The sequence below is a fragment of the Apteryx rowi genome, unplaced genomic scaffold, assembly GCF_003343035.1.
Source record: "Apteryx rowi isolate R43461 unplaced genomic scaffold, aptRow1 scaffold_14, whole genome shotgun sequence".
Classification (NCBI taxonomy): domain Eukaryota; kingdom Metazoa; phylum Chordata; class Aves; order Apterygiformes; family Apterygidae; genus Apteryx; species Apteryx rowi.
The window spans coordinates 5,188,442-5,206,674 of record NW_020447641.1 but is presented as its reverse complement, the minus strand read 5'-3'; the positions used below and the strand labels follow the sequence as shown (position 1 = coordinate 5,206,674).

Below are 18,233 nucleotides of genomic sequence, written 5' to 3'. Positions count from 1 at the left end.
GARCATTATAACAGCTGGGCTGTCACATAAAAGGGAAGTACCAGCCCACATTCTGCTCCAGTTTTGTGGGCAGCTTTGCAAAAAAAGTACCTGGCTTTGAATCCAAGGCAAAGAAATACCTCCATACAGCCTGGAATCAAGCTACCTCTCTTTGAGGGCAGAACTCAAGTCACATCCCTCCTCCTTTCCTAGTTCTCACTGTAAGTCCTCACATGCTAATTTTTGTGGGCCCTTTTCTGGGTGCCTTCCTTTCCTTAGGCACTGCAAGGGAAGCCAAAATACCTCATCCAAAGCTGAGAATTGTACTAAGCAGGAAAGTGCTGAAAAGATAGGTCCTGGAAGCCCTCAGCCCTTGGCTGAGCCAAGCTCAGCATTACATAAATCCTCATATCAATCAAGCCTTTAGACAAAGATGCAGTTTTGATATTGCATATATTAGAATTTATAATTCTCTATCCTGCTAGCAGTAATCGCAAAAGGCAACTTCTTTGTTCTGGAAATACAAGTATATCTTCTATTCTGTATATAGGTGATTTGAACATATATGAGTATTTCAGAATTTCAAAATGTAGAAATATTAGTAAACTCAGCACAAAAAGTCATTCACAGAACTGGTTCTGCAATTATATGAATACTGCCATTTTACAGAATTGACCTTCCAAGGCCTTTCTCCTCTGCTAATTTCAGAAATATATATATTTTTCCAGATTAAGTATTTGATTTCTCGAGTACGCAGAAAGTTCGGTGCACCAATTACATTTACTGATAAGAATGCTTCAAGTGTAAAAGACAGTTACATTGAATGTACTTCCTATCAAGACAAAACTTTCAGCATTAAACTGCTTGAAAAAGATGTGGGTGCACAAATAGTTCCAAAAGTAAGAGAAAACAGTACTCAGACAAAATGGTAAGTGTGAGAAATATTTACCAGTTTATCTTATTTATTAACCTACATGCTATTTCTGATCTCACCTAAAGTTATGTAAATTAACTCCTCTGGAGCTATTCAGTTGCAAACTGATTATGAGAGCAGAACTGGATGCTCTGTCTGCGTCTTTCTTCTCTTGCTCTTCTCTAGAGAGGTTCTAGAAAAACTGAATATGCTTAGCTTTTAATTTTAATTTCTTTCTTAAAAATATTTTTTTCATAAAAATATTTTCTATATTTACTCATGTTCAAATTTATTCTGATTGGTTAGGACCTATCCAAAAAATGCAGCCACACAGTATTTTCCTAGAGAGTTCTCAGATGAAGAGAAAGAAGAAAGTCTGTCATCTGAGAAGCTGAAAGAATTTATTACATCCGTATTTTTAAGGTAAAATTACTGCACCAATGTACATTAAAGGCTACCTAAAATGATATAAAATACAAGCTGCTGGAGACAGAAAGCTGGCCTGGGTGGATCACTGATCTGGTCTAATATTGAAATTCTTTTGTTTCTATATATCTTTTTTGTTTTGTCCCCCTTCCCTTGCTTATTATTTTAATATTTAACTTAATACTTGTTTCTATAAAAATGAACATGAAATTCATATCATATTAATGCGAATGTTGGTTTAAATAGGTATAGAACTCCTAAAGTTGATAGTGATGCATCTTTTCAAACAAGCTGCTGAGCTGATCTTTCAGCCACTTTGCTCCCTCAAGTAGAGGCTCATGCAGAGGAGCAGAAGTGCTGTCCTGCATCCCTCAGTCATGGGAGGAGGCCCAGTTACCAACACTTTTTGCACAAGAACTGGATAGTAATCTTCAATGACTTGATCCAAATCAAAGTGGAGTCAAATACTTGGTACAATTAGTTGTACTGGGTAGCAAAACATTTATTTTTTAAATGGGAAGGTTGTCCTTACATTTGAGATCTATCACTGATGAATTCATACTTCCTTTTGTTAATAATGTGGTCATAATTTTGTGTAAAAAAAAGTTGTCCCTATTGAAATATGTATGATTCTACTACTGAATAGTCACATTTTAATTCTTGAAAGTGTTAACTGTTCTTTTCACAAAACAGAATGGAGATTGCATTGCAGCAAAATGAAATTATGAATGTTTTTTTTGATGACTGGAAAGCCCTAGCAGAAGATGAAAGCAGCTATGGTGGCAAGTCAGATGTTTATCTTAAAGAATACGAATCATTTACAGATCTGCACTATCTCAAGGATAGAACCATTAGCTGTGTTTGCTGGCACCCAAACATTTATGGTAATGCAATTAAAATATGCATTTGAGATTTGAATGACATGTATTATATTACAGCTATAAAATGTGCATCCTTCATGAAGTTATTGGTCTTCACGTTGAAAAAAAAAACAATCAAAACTGAGTTACTATGTTTGTCTAAATTGCTGATTCGCGATGAAGGGAAAAATGATACAGACCAATCCTTTGCAGAATTCAAAAAGGCCAAACAATGTGGGCCAGCGGTCCCTTGTGATAGCGTATAGCTGGAGATTCTAGGAGAGGGAAATTTCTCCCTTATGAGGCCCATTTAAGTGGGGCTGCAACTGTGCTAGATCCTTCTGTTTGGAGGTGCTGCTCGCCTTTCTTCTCCCCACAGTTGGCCCTTGTAGCACACCTAATACTGGCGCGGAGTGTTGCAGGCCACAGCGGGATGTGGCTCCACAGAGTGGAGCCAGGGAGCATCCAGAGGCATACGCAGGGTCTCCTTCTGCTCCCTGTCATGCGTTACTGCTCTAGACAGCCATGCTTAAAGGCACAGCTGAATTCTAGATAAATAGCTGCACAGTGTACTAATAGCCAACATTGCAGCCTCCATGGGAAATAGAACTTCAGCTACAAAAAGAGTTGATTTCATGATGGGCAACCAAGACTGTATTCCGTGTCACATCATTTCAAGTTCAGTGTTATAACCATTAAGAAATAGTAGCAAAAAAGTTCAATTCTACCCTGATCCTTCGCTTCACAATTCATTCATAAATAGTTGAATCTTAACTAACAAAAATAATGACCTCAGAGTTGATCTGTAAAAAGAAAAATATAAATACATGTTTTTTTTCTTGTTCTTAGCACTGTATTGAAAAACATTAAACATAAGTCACTTATAATGGAATAATTAATAGCAGGTTGAAAATTGAGCTTAGCCTTGCATGTTTTTTATGTGTCTTAAAATTTCTCTTGAAAAATATATTTTTTTCTCTCCTCACAATCAGGGATTATAGCAGAGTCAGCAACAGAGAGGCTTTCTTACGAAGAACGAGTTAATCTTTCTGGTAAATTATTGTTGCAGAAATCAGTAATTCTTTTCTGGAGTTTCTCTGATCCTCTTCACCCTCTGGTATTTAATCAAGATTTTTAAATATTCCAAGTGTCCAAATAACAAGAGAACAATCAGTGGGATTGTATTTTTCAACTATTTTGTTTTTCTTCTTTCTAGTTAATGTTGGAGTGTCCTGAAGACATTTACTGCTTTCAGTTCAGTCCAAGTGATCCAAATATCATTGCAGGTGGCTGCATCAATGGCCAGGTGTTTATTCTCTTTTAAAGAATAAAATTAGATATAGCTTTCTGTATTTTCTCATAGTAGCAAAAGTAAGGGTGAAGGTACTCAACAAATAGTTAAGCTGTAGTGCCACAAGGTTTTAGAGACCCAAGAATTCAGAACAACTCTGGTAATAGGATTAAGACATTTCAATGAATAGGAAGGTTTCTATCAGTTAATGGTTCATTTATGAAATAGAGATGAAGACTGTATATTTCTTTGTATTTTCATTGTGAAATAGATTAAGGAAATTCTCTGATCTTGTACTGAGTCCTGCTAATAAGTTATGTCTGATTCCTCTGTAGTTGAGTCATTACTGTAAAGAGATTCTTTGTATTACTGATAAATAGGTTAAGCTGTACAGACACTCTGATTTTGTTTGGTTAAGTGTAACATTTTAACTGATTTCATCAGACTGAAGAGTCTACCTTAAAAGACCTTATAAGTTCAGAAAGCAAAATTCCTATTTTTTTCCTCAAGAAATTAATTATATTTGAAAAATACATTTATAATAAAAATATAAAGAATGAAATAATTCATAATGATACCTATTTCTCACTGCAGGTTGTGCTGTGGGATATTTCTCAATATGAAGAAAAGCTGCAAAATGCAAAAGCTAGTGCTGGTGGAATCAAAAAGACAGCTGTTAATTTGGTGAATGCTTCTGTTCTAAATCTATAGCCGCACAACTACATGTGTGGGATGAAGGGAAGGAAAATTAGAATATAAATTAGTGGGTAAAAATAGGTGAAAGGTTCCCAGCTCAAAATAGAGGAATAGGTAATCTTTGCAATGAGAGAATAGATAAGATTATAAGCAGACTGATGCGTTAATGAAATAAACCCATTATCAAAATATCATCTCYACTTGAATAATCCAGCTTAATAGCTTTACATGTAGCTTTTAGTGTTAAAAATAATACTGAAAATGTTTCTGGAAATGTATGGACAGAAAGAAGGTAGCTTGGAAGATGAGAAGAGGATTTCAGTGGAAAGGGAATATCAAGTGGGTAAGCAGAAGAGAGACCTAAGAGCAAAGGAGGAAGTAATAACGTAAGTGGATGTGTACCTGTGAGGCATATTGGAATTATTTTTAGAGCTTCATATCCATATTTCGGAGCTTTCCATTTTTCCACAGGGCTCTGTATTAGACCCCTAGAAAGTTTTATAGACTGATCTAAAATTTATGAGGAAGCATTAACAGTATGCAAAAGTAACCTTTCTTCCTTGACAGGTTTACTACTGTATTTTGAAAATACATTAAGATATCTCTTTTTAAAACATTTCTAGCCATCATTTATACAAGCTCAGCAGAGTGGTACAGAGCCACCTTTAGCGAGATACTGTGCTGTGTCTTCCATAGAATATAGCCATAAAGCAATAATAACAGATATACAGTGGCTGCCAGATTATTTTGAGGTGAGTTTAAAATTTTTTTTCATTGTTTTTCTAACCCACTACTTCAAAAATCATAGTGTAAATCAAGATAAAATATTAAAGATTAAATTCCTTGTAATAGACCTCATTACTTCTGACTGCATTTTAAAGTGTTAAATAATTTCAGACCACTTGTTCTGTTTACTGCGCTTTACAATTGTGCTGTATTGTACTGTATAAGATTTCTGTAGCTTTACTCATAATTATAATTTCATTATTATGCTCAGTCTTCTGTATCTAAAATATGTTGAATTTCAACTAYGGGTATCCAGTCTGCCACTAAAAATTCAAAGAAATAAGAATGGTGTTACAGTAATTACCTTAATTCACCTAGGTGCCATGAACCCCAAAATGATATTTTCTGTCGTATTTTTAAAGCTTCATGATATGTAGGGTCTATATAGTTAAAGGATCCAAAATTATTAGAAGAGTATTAGATGCTCATTTGCTACCAAACTGCTTCAATTTGCCCAAATTAATTTAAAATGCAAAAATAATCAAATGCAAAATAATGACAGTGGAAAAGCAGGTCAAGCTCAAAAAAAAACCAAACCATCTTTAGAAAGGTTTATGCCTTGGGAACCAAATTTTAAAGACTTCATAGATATTATAGTCCTTAGTAATATGACCAGAAAAGTGAGGGAAAGGGTGCACGTATATGACAAAAAGAAAGCTAATAAAACTGTTCATTATTAAATTATGTTACAGTGGTACCCATGGATACTAAATGGTACCAGATGTTGTAAAACACAAAGAAAAGTCTTAGATAGCAGAATGCTCTTTTATTATTATTATTTTTTGCCAAAGAAAAACAGAAAAACTGTACTTGATAAAGAACACTGATGAAGGAATTACTTTGTCAATATTTAGCAATGTGTACTAGGACATGCTTTTGGCTATATAAACACATTTGGGATGTGTGTTGGCCTTTTCACAACATTGCAGTTTTTATGACACAGTTCCTAATATCAGCAGTTTATTATTACATAACAGTGAAAAAGTAAGCAAAATTATATGCAGATCCTAACCCCGCTTGGCCTGGCTGCGAGAATAACACTTTGACTCCAGCTGGGCACTCATCAGTGAAAACAGAGTAGAATTCGCGCTAAAAAGCGTAGCTGAAACTTTGTTGTATAGTTGATAAATACAGTTTTAGCCAAAAATAAACRTTTTGCATAAATGGAGATTATGTTTGATCAGGGCATAGCCTGTCATCAGCTGCTCTCTCCCACACTTAGGGGATATATGCTCCCTTTATTTTCCTGAATAAATTAAACAGTAAATTTCATCTAAAGTAATGACTGCTTGGTAAATGATAATTACTGTAAAACCTGAAGAACTCTACATACACAAACTAAATTATTAGCAATACTTTTTGAAGGTATTACTACTACAACCCTACAGTGGGGACTAGAGAACAGCATCCCAAATGATAATTTCTGAGAGCTGATCTACTGTATAAACCTGGCAAAGATGTATCACTCCCACTACTCTTAGCTGCTTGAGATTAATTCCTCAAGGATTTACAGTATAAGCAGGATAAAAACGTTACAAATCTGGCAACCTAGTAAGGGCCTAATTTGCAGTGGTGCCAGTAAGTATGTATCCTGCTGACTTGATCTAGAATTTTAGGTGGTTAGCAGGCACAGTGGAAATAAATTCACTTGAAGTACATTTGTAAAATACCTTGACTTTGTTTTTATATCTACTATTTAGTAAGTCCTGATTTTCAAACTTTACACAAGCAGAAACAGTGACTTAATTTCTAAAAGCCCATTTTATCTGTGTTGAAGTAGTTGCTTAGCTGAGGATAATTTTCAGCTCTCATTTTCATCTTCCCCTTTAATTATTATTACTGTTATTTTTAGGTCAACAGAATGGGCACTACTTTTGAAAACAGAGCTGAAATTTGTGTACAGCTTGTAACCTGCTCCCCTGACTGGTATGTACAGTACATACTCTACAAGACCTCTTCCAAGTTCCTTTGAAAAGCTTTTTAAATGCAACTTATTCTTTCTGTACCCCTAATGTTCTATCATATACTCTCTGATTTAACTAGCACATTTCTGGATTCCTGCCAAGCTATTCCTGAATAGTTGAAATCGTGTATGCTGAAGACAGTCGCATCAAGTTCTTGGCCATTTAAGCCCCTTACAGTGATGGTGTTAGGAGTTCATTAGCTGAACAATTTCGTGCATGAGAGTTTATATTCTGGGTGCACCTTAGGAAGGGTGTTGGCCTGGCCTGGAGAGCCAGACCACCACATTTACCTTCATTATGTGACTCTTGCACAAAAAGCTATTAAAGACTTTATGGCCACAGAAATATTGTAAACTGTTTTTAGATTAGGAGAGTTAGCTGGTGACATTATTCTGTATGAAATCTCCTCTTTTSTAGACTAAATAGTTATGAAGCTAACAAGCAAATATGTCCTGTGTGAAAGACTTGTAAGGGGCCAGAATGCAAAAAGTAAAAATAAATATTCAGTTTTCATGATGACAAAAGGCTTATGGCTTCAAGACTGCATAGCTGATCTGAATCATAAATATATTTACCAATTGCATCAAGAGGAGAGTCAGAACAGGAAAAGCAAAATTTGATGATGCAAATTTATTTTTCTTAATCAGAAACAGAAAACTCCAAAGAATTCAGTAGGTTAAAAGAATGATTGTAAATAGAATTGTCAATAAATTTGCAATGGAATGAAAGCAATACATACTGAAGAAATAATTTTAAACTACTCACACATCAGGGCTCCAAATTAAAAGTATTCATTCCAAGTAAGGCAGGGGAGTCACTGTAATGTTGTCCATGAAGAGCATGGGTCCCTGTGCAGCTCTTGACAAAAAAGAAAAAGCAATGTCAGCAATGAACTATAAGGAAAATATATCATTGTCTAGATCAGCTGTGTGAACAAATGTCCAGAGCAGAGCAACAGGAACAATCTGGAGGCTGGAAGCTCCAGTAAGATGACAAATTTAAGCAAGTGGGACTGTTTGCCTTAAATGTAAGCAAATAAATTAGCACATACAAAAATTAGGAATGAGATCTGATTTGGCTGGCTAGATTACCTGCTACCAGTTTCAGTCCGTTTCTCTGAGCCCCTGGTACTGGCCACAGTCCGAGGCAGGATGTTGAATTAAATAGTTTAAGATGGCATTTCCTACATTTCCAGGCTGCCTCAGGCTGTGCCTGCTATTACAGTAAGTTGGGCCCAGTGGAGTCATATAACACTCACTCTTGGGCTCTGGTCTGAGAGTGATTTCAGCTCCCTAACAGCTCCATAACCAACTGCAGAGAGCCCAAGGAATTGTACTGGTCACAGGCAAGGGAATTTTGCCCAGACAGTGGGCAACTTTCCGTAAGCAAGCTGAATGAATGCTATTTAGCTGCTTTGGTATAGTTAAAAATTGATGAAATGATAAATGAATGATATAAATATAAGCCATCATCTACAAAGGAAGAAATTAAATATTTGGTGTTTGCCTGCTTTCAAAGTCTTTCTCTATTGCTGCATGAAATTTGAAGACAAAAAGTTAAAAAACACTTTAAAATGTGCTGAAAATTGCACCTGACTTTGAAAAAAATGGGGAATAATATTACACAATCATTTTGGTATTATGCAGCTCAATATTATTCTGGGATATTCGAGGCACCAAACTTCCTGTCCAACCTTTGTCTCATAAAGTTAAAGAGGAGAAAATCATTGATGTGCTCCCTGACTTTCCTGCTACTTTTAAGCATCTAGATCTCACCTGGAAACCTCTCATAAAGGTACTGTATACAAATATAGAAGTGAAGGACCAAGCCAAACTTAAGTATGGCCAGAACTCCATAGTATTTTATTTTTATTCTTTTGCTTCCCGACCCTTTAATTTTTCCACAAGATTCATGTTCCTGTGAATTTTCTTCTGATTAGGAAATGGAAGAGACTTCAAAGTTCCTCTGCAGCTTCAATAAAAATATTTTGCAAAGCTAACTCACAAGACCTTTAACACAAATGCTTTTTAAAAACTGTAGTAGCTGCAAAAGTAGTTGCAATAGTAGTGTATATTACTGTCAGCCTCTTCAACCCCTGTGCTGTCTATTCCAGTGGGTCCCAAACTGCGAAGCGTGGTCATGGTCAATTGTAATTACCCGAAAAACAGCAAAGTCTGATGAAAATGGTCATAGTTGTTTGTGGGGGAAAAAAATGATACTAAAAATAATCTGTTAGGTTAAAAAAAAAGGGAGGGGGCTGCTGATCTGTTCTGCTCAGAGTAGCTGCAGCTGATACAGTATCTGGAAAAGCATGACCACTGGAACTGGTYTTCTGTTAGCAACATGGGGAAATTCTAAAAGGAAAAGGTTAAAAACAGAGATACCGCAGACCTGCCTTCCTCTCTGTGCCTGCAAAGGAAGCGGCAAAAGCTGCTTGTGGAATATTAAGAATACATTGCAGACTGAAGAGAGCTGTTCCATTACAGCAGAAAGTAATTTAGTCTTGTACCTCGAGGTCTGACAAAATGAGTTATCAAATGCTCTTTTTGTTCTGATCAGATAAACCTGTGCAAGAGTGATACCAGTGTGGACTACAGTCCTGTCAGAATTAGTCTAAGGGAACAGCATTATCATTACAAAACGCCAGGTAATATTTTTATTACAGCTTCTTGGGAAAGAATGTTTTTAATAATCTCATATTTCAGCATATACAAAATGAAAGCTAAACAACAAAATGTTCTATCGCTAAATGCATCTAGGGAAAAATATTTCGTACTGGTATTTATCAAAGTAGTGTGTGTGTGTGTATATACACACACACACACACACACACACACACACACACACACACAGAATATGAAAAGAACAGTTCTGTATCCACAGTAACATTGCCAAGTTTCAGTTAATAGTGCATGCAAGTCTCCCAGGCTCTACTCCTGAAACTAATTCCTTTTCAGTCCCTATAAAATAATCTCTTCAGAAAAAGATTCCCAGAGTAACAGTATATATAGAAGGTATTTCTGTAATGCTTAGGATAGAGGTATTTTGTGCTTCACACTTTATAATGGATCAGTTCTCATTATGTTCCTCAGTGGTAGTGACATATTGCTAATCCCTCTGTAAAGCCGGGAAGCTGACACACGGATAGCACAAGAGTCTGAGGGGCTGCAGACCATGCCAGCAAGTGCCCTTCTGGCAGCTCCGAGAGAACTGGCCTGTTTGAGCGTTTCCAGTACAGCTGTCACTGCTGCCACTCCATTAACAGGGGGAGATTTCATGGGGAAACAGTTAACCTGCAGGGCTGCTGCTTTACTTGGCACTTGCCATTAGCTCTTTGTACTTGTAAAATCTCCTTCCACAAGCTCCACTGAAGGCAGCACTGTATACCTACCTGTATATATATACACACACATACACACACTCTATATATGTCTGTCTTCATCTCTCTTCTTGAAATTCCTCTCATCCGTGAGCTATCTTTTTAAGACAGATAAATTGTTGGATCATGTAACTTCCAGTTTATAATGAATAATTGTATCCATACTTTTTCCAAGATAAAGTGCAATCTCTGAACAAACGAGAAGTACTTGCCAAAGAAAGCCCATATATGGAGATAAGTGTTCCTTCAGGCAAAATTCTGAGAGCGCTAGAGAATATCTCCACCAACTTTTTTGTTGGAACTGAAGTAAGTGAAAGTAATAGATTACTGTAAAATGTTAATCAAAGATATYTGAAAGACTGAACAATTAAATAACAGAGTTTTCAGAATTGTACGGACTTACATGTTTTCTTCAGGTGTTAATCAAAAAGATGGTTCTGGACATGCCTTTTTTTACTCCTATTTTAATGCATTTCGCTCCTTATTTAGAACAAGAATAAAACCTTGTATTTGTTAGACTATGAATGCTTATTTCAAGGGCAGAATTAGAAGACATTTCCAAAATACACTGAACTTAACTACCTACCTTTGGAAACCCAACAGTACTTTCTTATTCCAGAACCTGTAAGATTAGCAATATTTTTTCAGCACTTCCCCAAATGTCAGGTGAAAATGTTATTTTACTACCATTTCTCTCACAACTTATTTCTAGTTTCGGAAGCCCCAGCTATTCATAGCCCTCTGCCTACATATACAAAAAATGTGATCTAAAATTCCAAAATCTTTCCCAGTTTTGAGTTCATGTGGAAACATTTTGCATCCAACCACCTTTTTGCTTCCAGCCACCTTTTGCCCAAATATTGGGGCAAAGTATGTGCTGTAAATAGAATACCCAGTTCTGCAAGAATGACTGTCTACATACATCATGATAAGCAAAGCTGTTTTAGCAATGTAAAACTGAAAAAAGTGACCCAAAATTTTACTACTTTTTTAGTCGTTGGCTGCAAATTTTTCTTTTAATTTACACAGAGCATATTTAATAGTGGTTATAATTAAGTAAAGTCACAGCTTAAAAACAAGCAAGTTTGAGATATGTCACCAAGCTCTAACGTTGGCATTTACTTGAATTTTCTGGCATCACAGGATGGAGAAATTGTTTATTCCGACTGGAAAATGGAAAGAGATAGTGACTCAGGAAGACTAATTAGTAAGTTCAAGTTTCTTAACCTTATTTATACCTTACCTGTTTAAACCTTAAAATATCACTAACTTTAAAGTATTTACAGCAATACTCTGCCTTTTTAATACTCTTGCTCATCTGCTATAATACTGTATTCCACTGATGACACCAGTGCATTCAGCAGCAGGCCCTCAAAATAACATGCAGTTCAACTGCTGTGACAAAACAGGAGGAATTATAGGTACATCACTATATGCCTATTGACACTAATCATGGAAGTCATACTTCACAGTAACTAAATTTTGTACAACGCCTGAGGCAATTCCAAAGCCTGTATATTACAAGCAAAATGTTGAGGCTGGGATCCTCAAATCCTGTGCTGGATCCTGCGCTCCTGTTTCTCCCTGTGTAACTCCCAGTGTAAAGACCATCACTGAAAGCACTAATTAAAAGCAACCATCTTTTCCACTCTGTTAGGTCAGAAGCCTTCTCAGACACATGCCATCCATGATGGAATCGTACATACTGTTCAGAGATCACCATTTTTTAAAGACATCATTCTAAGTGTTGGAGGCTGGAATTTTGCCATTTGGAAAGAAGGTGTTACAGTAAGTTACTTTAAAACATAATTGGTGGAGATAAAAGAGATAATCATAGCCTCAGAGACTGTATTTTCAGAAGTGCTGGTCCCAAAGCCTGAGAGTTTAGCAATAAATTGGATAAGAAAAGCTTTTTTCCACATCAGAAAAACTATTTTAAAAAAGCATTTTGTAAACTTGTCTTTTACAGAAAGTAGGAAGTGGCCTTCTCTAATACCGACCTTGTAAAACCATGGCTTCTCCACAAATTATTTCTGGTGCCAGAGAAACCAAAGAATAATGGCAGTGTGTGCTAACCAGGTCTGAAGAACTCTTATTTAGGATGCTGTCTTTTCATCAGTTGAGGAAATAAAAAGATGTTTTTTTAGTTTGTCATGTAAGAATCCAGGTTAGCTGCACCTAGCAAAATCTTAAAACCACAGATTTTAACAGCAGACAGACAGATTATCTTAGAGTGGGAATTAGATACCAGCTTTTTTTTACTCCCCCACATTTCTCCTCTTAATCTGCAAAAGGTGATACAAAAATAATACTAGCATCCAAATCAGTAATAGGATCATTTAAATTGTGAATGTTGTCAAATGACAGGAGGTTGGAAGTAGTGAATAGAGAGTACTGTTTGATTTTTGGGTCTTTTTTTTTTTTTAAACAAAAAAAATTAAGAGTGGACCAATCCTTCAGTCAAGCTGCTCAGCAGTAAGATACACTGTGGGACACTGGTCCTTAACAAGACCAGGAGTTTTCTTCATTGGCAGAGAAGATGGAAATATAGATATTTGGGACTTACTGGAAAAAACTCATGAGCCATCTCAGTTCCAGAGCATCTCCATCTCAATGATCACTTGTATCAGACCCTGGATTGCCTCAGGTACATTGGTGCAGGTACTTTACTATGCCACCATGCTTTTAAAATATACTAGCCCATTTCTGCAAAGCACAATTTAGTCTTAATGTTACACTATGCTATATATTGTATAATAGATAAGTACATACTTCCACAAATGTAACACTGCACTGTGTACAGAGATGCATACATCAGAGTCTGAACGTACTAGCAAGGCAAAAAGCAATGTAAAATGTTTATTTTTAGTTTAAAAAATGTAATTGAGTTTGAAAAAGTAAAAACTTTTCTAATAGTTAAAGGAAATTTCATTTGTTAAGAAAATAAGGCTTTATTTTTGCTGCAGTGAACAAAATCAAAAAACCCCCACAATAACAGCTCTTTACACTGTCTGCATTAAAAGGCAAGCAGTTCTCATATATTATCAAAATGGAGATATGTCATGTTTAGGTGGGGGAGTGTATTACTGTTGGAATTTAGATTGTTTATATGTTTTTTGTTGTTAAATATCTTCCAGCAAAGCATCATTTTTTAGCTGTTTCTGATGATTCTGGAGTACTGCATGTTTTAGAAATCTCTTGGACATTAAGTCACCCTTCCAGCAATGAGGTTGGTAACAGTTTCTACTTATCTCCATGACTCTCTATCCTGCAAACTCCAAAACAGAAACAGATCTGCCTGAAAAAACCTGCCTTCAAAGGGGCGATGATCAACTTGAGATCAGTATGGCCCAGAGCCATGTTCCCCAGAGATCACCCGCAGCGAAGCTGGCTCTGTGCAGAGCTCAGATAGGAGGCTCCTGAAAGAAACCAGGGTGACAGCTGGCAGAATTCCACCGCTGCTACCTGGCTGCAGGAAATCCACAGCAAAGAGGTCAACATTTTTGCCATGTGAATAAAATGACCCATGGTTTCTTTGATTTTTTTCTATAAATTTGGCACAATGCGATTTGTACATCTTAGGATCTGGCTCTTGCTTATTTAAAGTACATTTTGCAAACTTACTAACATTACCACTTGTTCATTCTCTTTGAGTAAAGACTATCTGTAGAAAAAGGACTCTCTGAAAAAAATGGAAGCAACATTTTTCATTTCTCCATTTCCACATCACTTTCAGTCATTCTCCACCACCTCCCCCCCAAAGACAAGTTAGGGTCTTCATCTCATCCAGTCTGGCAGTCTTTCCTGCTACCTATTCTGTTCTTTTTACATCCTAATATTTTCTTCCCATCCTGTCCCAGTTATAAATTTTCCCCAATTATCCCTGTAAGTAGATTATAACCAGAAACTGATACACAGAATCGCAGATAAATGCACAAAGTAATACTGAACCATGTTTCTTTTTTCTTGTTTTCTTCATGTGTGAAGATGGGTCAGGAAGGATTTTGCCTGTTCTTGGTCTGATTTGGTTAAATCACTATCCTAAAACTGGTTTAGTTATTTCAGTGCAGGTTCCTGAGGTGTGATCTACTCAGAATCAATGTAATAAAAATGATTTAACCACTTGCATATTTGTATCCAAGAATCAATTGGTTTCCATCCACATCTTTTATTATAATCTTATTATTTTGCTGCAAATCATTTGGCAAAATATATATAGAGATCTATATTCCTGAAAGAGATGAACATATAATACCGTAAGGATCATCAGGAAAAATTCTGAGTCTTTGTACTTGTAACAAGCCTTGTTTGTCTTTGTATTAATAGCATGCCAGCGTACTTCATTACTTTGAGAGAGAAGTCAAATATCTAGAGTATTATGAACAACGGCAAGAGTTTCGAGCCAAAGAAAGAATAGAAATGGAGCTGGAGGCACAGAGGAAGAAAACAGTATGTTATATTTGGAGTTAGATAAACTTTTTTGTTTACCTGGATCCTTAAAATACACCTATTTTTGCTATGCAGAATTTCCCTTGATATTTTCAAAAATCAGGATGTGCACTTTTAGAATAGCTTAGCAGTGCTTTATTTCATACTTACCGTTTTTAGGAACGGAATAGATGGTCCTAGTTCATGCCAGTTCAGCTCTTAGTCAAGCAAAACTCCTGCAGGAGCATTAGAGTCTATGGACATTTAACAACTCTGAATTTGCTTTTCCTTTTACTTATTGGTCTTTCAAAAAGTTAACATTCTGGTAACCTTCTTAAAAAACATTCCTCCTGAAAGGCAGGAGGGATTCCAGCCTTTCACTCTTATTCACGTAAGGATTTTGCCCATCCATTTGTTGATGAATTGTTTAATAATAGCAGCTAACCAAGGAAATGGCAATTCAATTAATGTAGCCCTAGAGGATACCTGTTTCTCCAGTCATTTCTGATAGCACTGATACTATCTACTGAAAAGCAATGTTTCAAAGCTGAACAATGAATTATTGGCTGATTTGTGTTTTTCCTTCAGACAGCGACTGCTCCACAAAAATCCAGAGAACAGATGGAGGAACAAGAAAATATGGATTATATGGAGTTTCTGGACATAGAGAAGAAGATATTAACAGATCTAGGACTAGTAAAGGGATCAGAAGTATTTTCCTCATCAGATGCCTAGAGCACAACATTATCAACCTTAAAACCAGTAGGCATTTCTTTTTTTCAGGACCTCTTATTTTGCTTTATGAGATCTGTATATATGTAATTCAACATATAATTCAATAGAACATTTTTAGCTTCAGAAATTAAGTATCTTGCACTTAGAGATTACTGTATCATTAACTTTATTCATTTACTCACTCACAAGTGTGGGTAGAGAAGAACTGTTTTGGGCATATTTCCTCCACTCTTTCGTTAATAGAGTTATAATGAAATTGTTTATATATGTATATATTTTTATATATATGTAGTTTAAATAGTAGTTTTTAAAGTGGGCTRTTAACTGCTGCTCTGTATCTGTCCAGGACTTTATAAGCTGTGAAAATCTTAAACACAATTTAACATGTCAAACTTAGGCTCCAGTGTTCACCCCTGCAACCTATGTCCACCTGCTCCCATCAGAGAGAAATCTGTTCTATTCCAGTAGTCCTATTCGCAGAGACCTCCACATTCTGCTACCTAGCTGCAGCAAGCATCTCCTCCCTCAGCCCGAAAGCAGTCGCTTCTCCTGAAGAAAATCAAGGACAAGCAGTAGTTTTAGCACTGTCCAGGACATCGCCCAGTCTGGAGATGTGGTGATGGAATGCGCTCCAGAGTGAAGACTCCCAGCGGAGACTCCAGCACCGGGATCCCCGAGCTGCTGCTGCACAGGGGAGAAGGGAAGGTGTGCGGGCACGCGGGTAGCTCAGATGACACCTATCACAGTATCACATGAGAAGGAAGGAGCAATTCCTTCCATAAAGGCTCCAGTCTCATCTAAAGGATTTAAAAATCAAAAACAGATCCTAAATTGCTCTTATAAATCAATGAGCCATTAAAGCTCAAATATTCACAAGCTATTGCTTGAAGTCTTTTATTACTTAGTACACTTAGTGAAGGGTGAGCCTCTTGCCTTTGCTGAATCCTTACATTCATTGATAATTTAGGGAAGGATCATGTACATTATTAAACTGGAGCTGCTGAATGGAAAACATAGATCTAAACACACTCTTCATAAGCCCTCCAAATTTTGGAGGCTGAACCAGTTTTATTTGCCATCATAAGATTAGAAAACAATTGTTATTTAAGCCTGGCAAATGCTTAACAAGCAGAAAGCCAAACCCATAAAATATACTGTTCTCTCAAAGAAATTAATGTTGTTTAGAAAAAACAGCTTTTACTAAGCATACTGTGGCTATTGATTATTTGCCTTTCATTCAAAAGAATTATTCTTGAGAGATGCTGAACTGTGTTATACAGCAGCTTTAATATTTACCAGTGTAAATGAGTAACAGCTCATTAATATTAATGTCCATCCTTTGCCCACAGAGATGACTCTTTCCAGATGTAGCGCTCTGCCTGTTGCTAGGTTTCAATAGTCAGGTCAGACACCATGTAACTGAGCAGAGCCTGTCAAGTGGAAATTAAATGTATCAGAGGAGAACAGATTAAACTCTATACGGGTGAATTCACTCTTTCCGTGACTCACCAAACCGCTCGAGGGTCACAGACTCCTGTCAAACAAATGTCCATATGGTCACAGGAGAAACTAGAGCACAAAAGACAACTGACACATGGGGATTTGCAGAGGAACTTCGCTGGCAAGCGATAGCCAGTTCCAGTGCTCAGACCAAAGCCTAGCCCAGGTGTCATGAAACAGGATCAGCGAGAGCCTCCCGTGTCCTGAAATATACATTGCAAATAGGTTTTTAGGTGCTGTTAACAACATACCCCTTCAGTTTCCTAGGGCCAGGCTTCCTCTATCACATATGTTTATCACTTTGGCTAAACTTTGGTCAGATTTAAGACAGGTTTAGTGCCACTGGATTGGACTCTGTGTCTGCTGGGAGACACTAAAAATAAAAATGGAGCAAACATGTTTGAAAAATAGTTTTTCATATGTTAATTTGAAATTTAAATATTGTAATAATATTCCTTGCCTCTACATATTAAGCTATCTCTAAATTAAACCAACAACCACATCCCTAATACCTGCAATGTGGTGTTTGCAGTCAGAGCTTAAACAGAAAGAAAACACGGTTCTCCTGCTAAACCAATATTTAACAATCTGATTTATACAGGTACATAAATATCCCAGAACCAATTAATTAAAAGGCCAAGTTCTTGGATATCAGGCCTGGATTTCATTAGAACAGCACATCAGATCATCTTTCATAGATTTTTGATCAACAGGGCTGCAAACTACAGATGCACTGAAGTCAACCACCTGGTCATGACTTGCCAGGAAAGCCCCAGTCGCCTCCCTTCCTTGTAGCTCTGCAGCTACAACGCGGAGGAGCGGCAGCGCCGCAGTGCTGCACAGCCCAGGCCGCGGGCACGTGGCGGAGCCAGGCCTGCCCTCCCGGCCCCGGGGCTGCCCCGCTCCTGGCACCAGCTGGCCGGGGCCAGCACCTTGCATCTGGCCCTCCTGGGTTTTGGGAGAGACTTTGGTTAATGAATTTATCCTTCCACGTTCCCAGACAGGAGATTTCCTAAACCTGCTGACCCCGACACTGAGAGCACAGTTCCCACTAGCCTCCTTGGGAGCTGGGCAGGAGCAGCCCATCTCCACTCTTTGTAGAGGAAATAACATGCCGGAGAAGAGGAATTTTGCTAAATAAAGCATCACAGTGTTAACAGAAATGCAGGCACCAGGCACCACAGATGCACTCTTTAGAGTTTTGATAAAAATTATTTCTGCCAATTAAAAATGTTGTACTGGTTTTAAAAGCATGTAAACCCCCAGGGCCTGGGCT

General features: G+C 37.1%; 1 protein-coding gene across 16 annotated transcripts in view; it reads left to right on the top strand.

The window, feature by feature from the left end:
• The window catches only part of WDR63 (WD repeat domain 63), a 34,147-nt gene extending 17,483 nt beyond the window's left edge, over window positions 1–16,664 (top strand). For 12 of the 16 annotated variants that reach the window (XM_026057609.1, XM_026057610.1, XM_026057618.1 and 9 more), the window contains 17 exons: window positions 708–907; window positions 1,199–1,315; window positions 2,012–2,202; window positions 3,171–3,295; window positions 3,395–3,484; window positions 4,064–4,153; window positions 4,789–4,917; window positions 6,804–6,877; window positions 8,562–8,709; window positions 9,475–9,562; window positions 10,470–10,600; window positions 11,438–11,501; window positions 11,952–12,082; window positions 12,737–12,941; window positions 13,432–13,523; window positions 14,621–14,743; window positions 15,311–16,664. In XM_026057609.1, the coding sequence (XP_025913394.1) occupies window positions 708–907; window positions 1,199–1,315; window positions 2,012–2,202; window positions 3,171–3,295; window positions 3,395–3,484; window positions 4,064–4,153; window positions 4,789–4,917; window positions 6,804–6,877; window positions 8,562–8,709; window positions 9,475–9,562; window positions 10,470–10,600; window positions 11,438–11,501; window positions 11,952–12,082; window positions 12,737–12,941; window positions 13,432–13,523; window positions 14,621–14,743; window positions 15,311–15,457 (2,145 nt within the window). In that variant the 3' untranslated portion in view covers window positions 15,458–16,664. The other 4 variants (XM_026057613.1, XM_026057612.1, XM_026057621.1 and 1 more) reach the window with 4 other exon arrangements.
• Window positions 16,665–18,233: the final 1,569 nt, after the last annotated feature.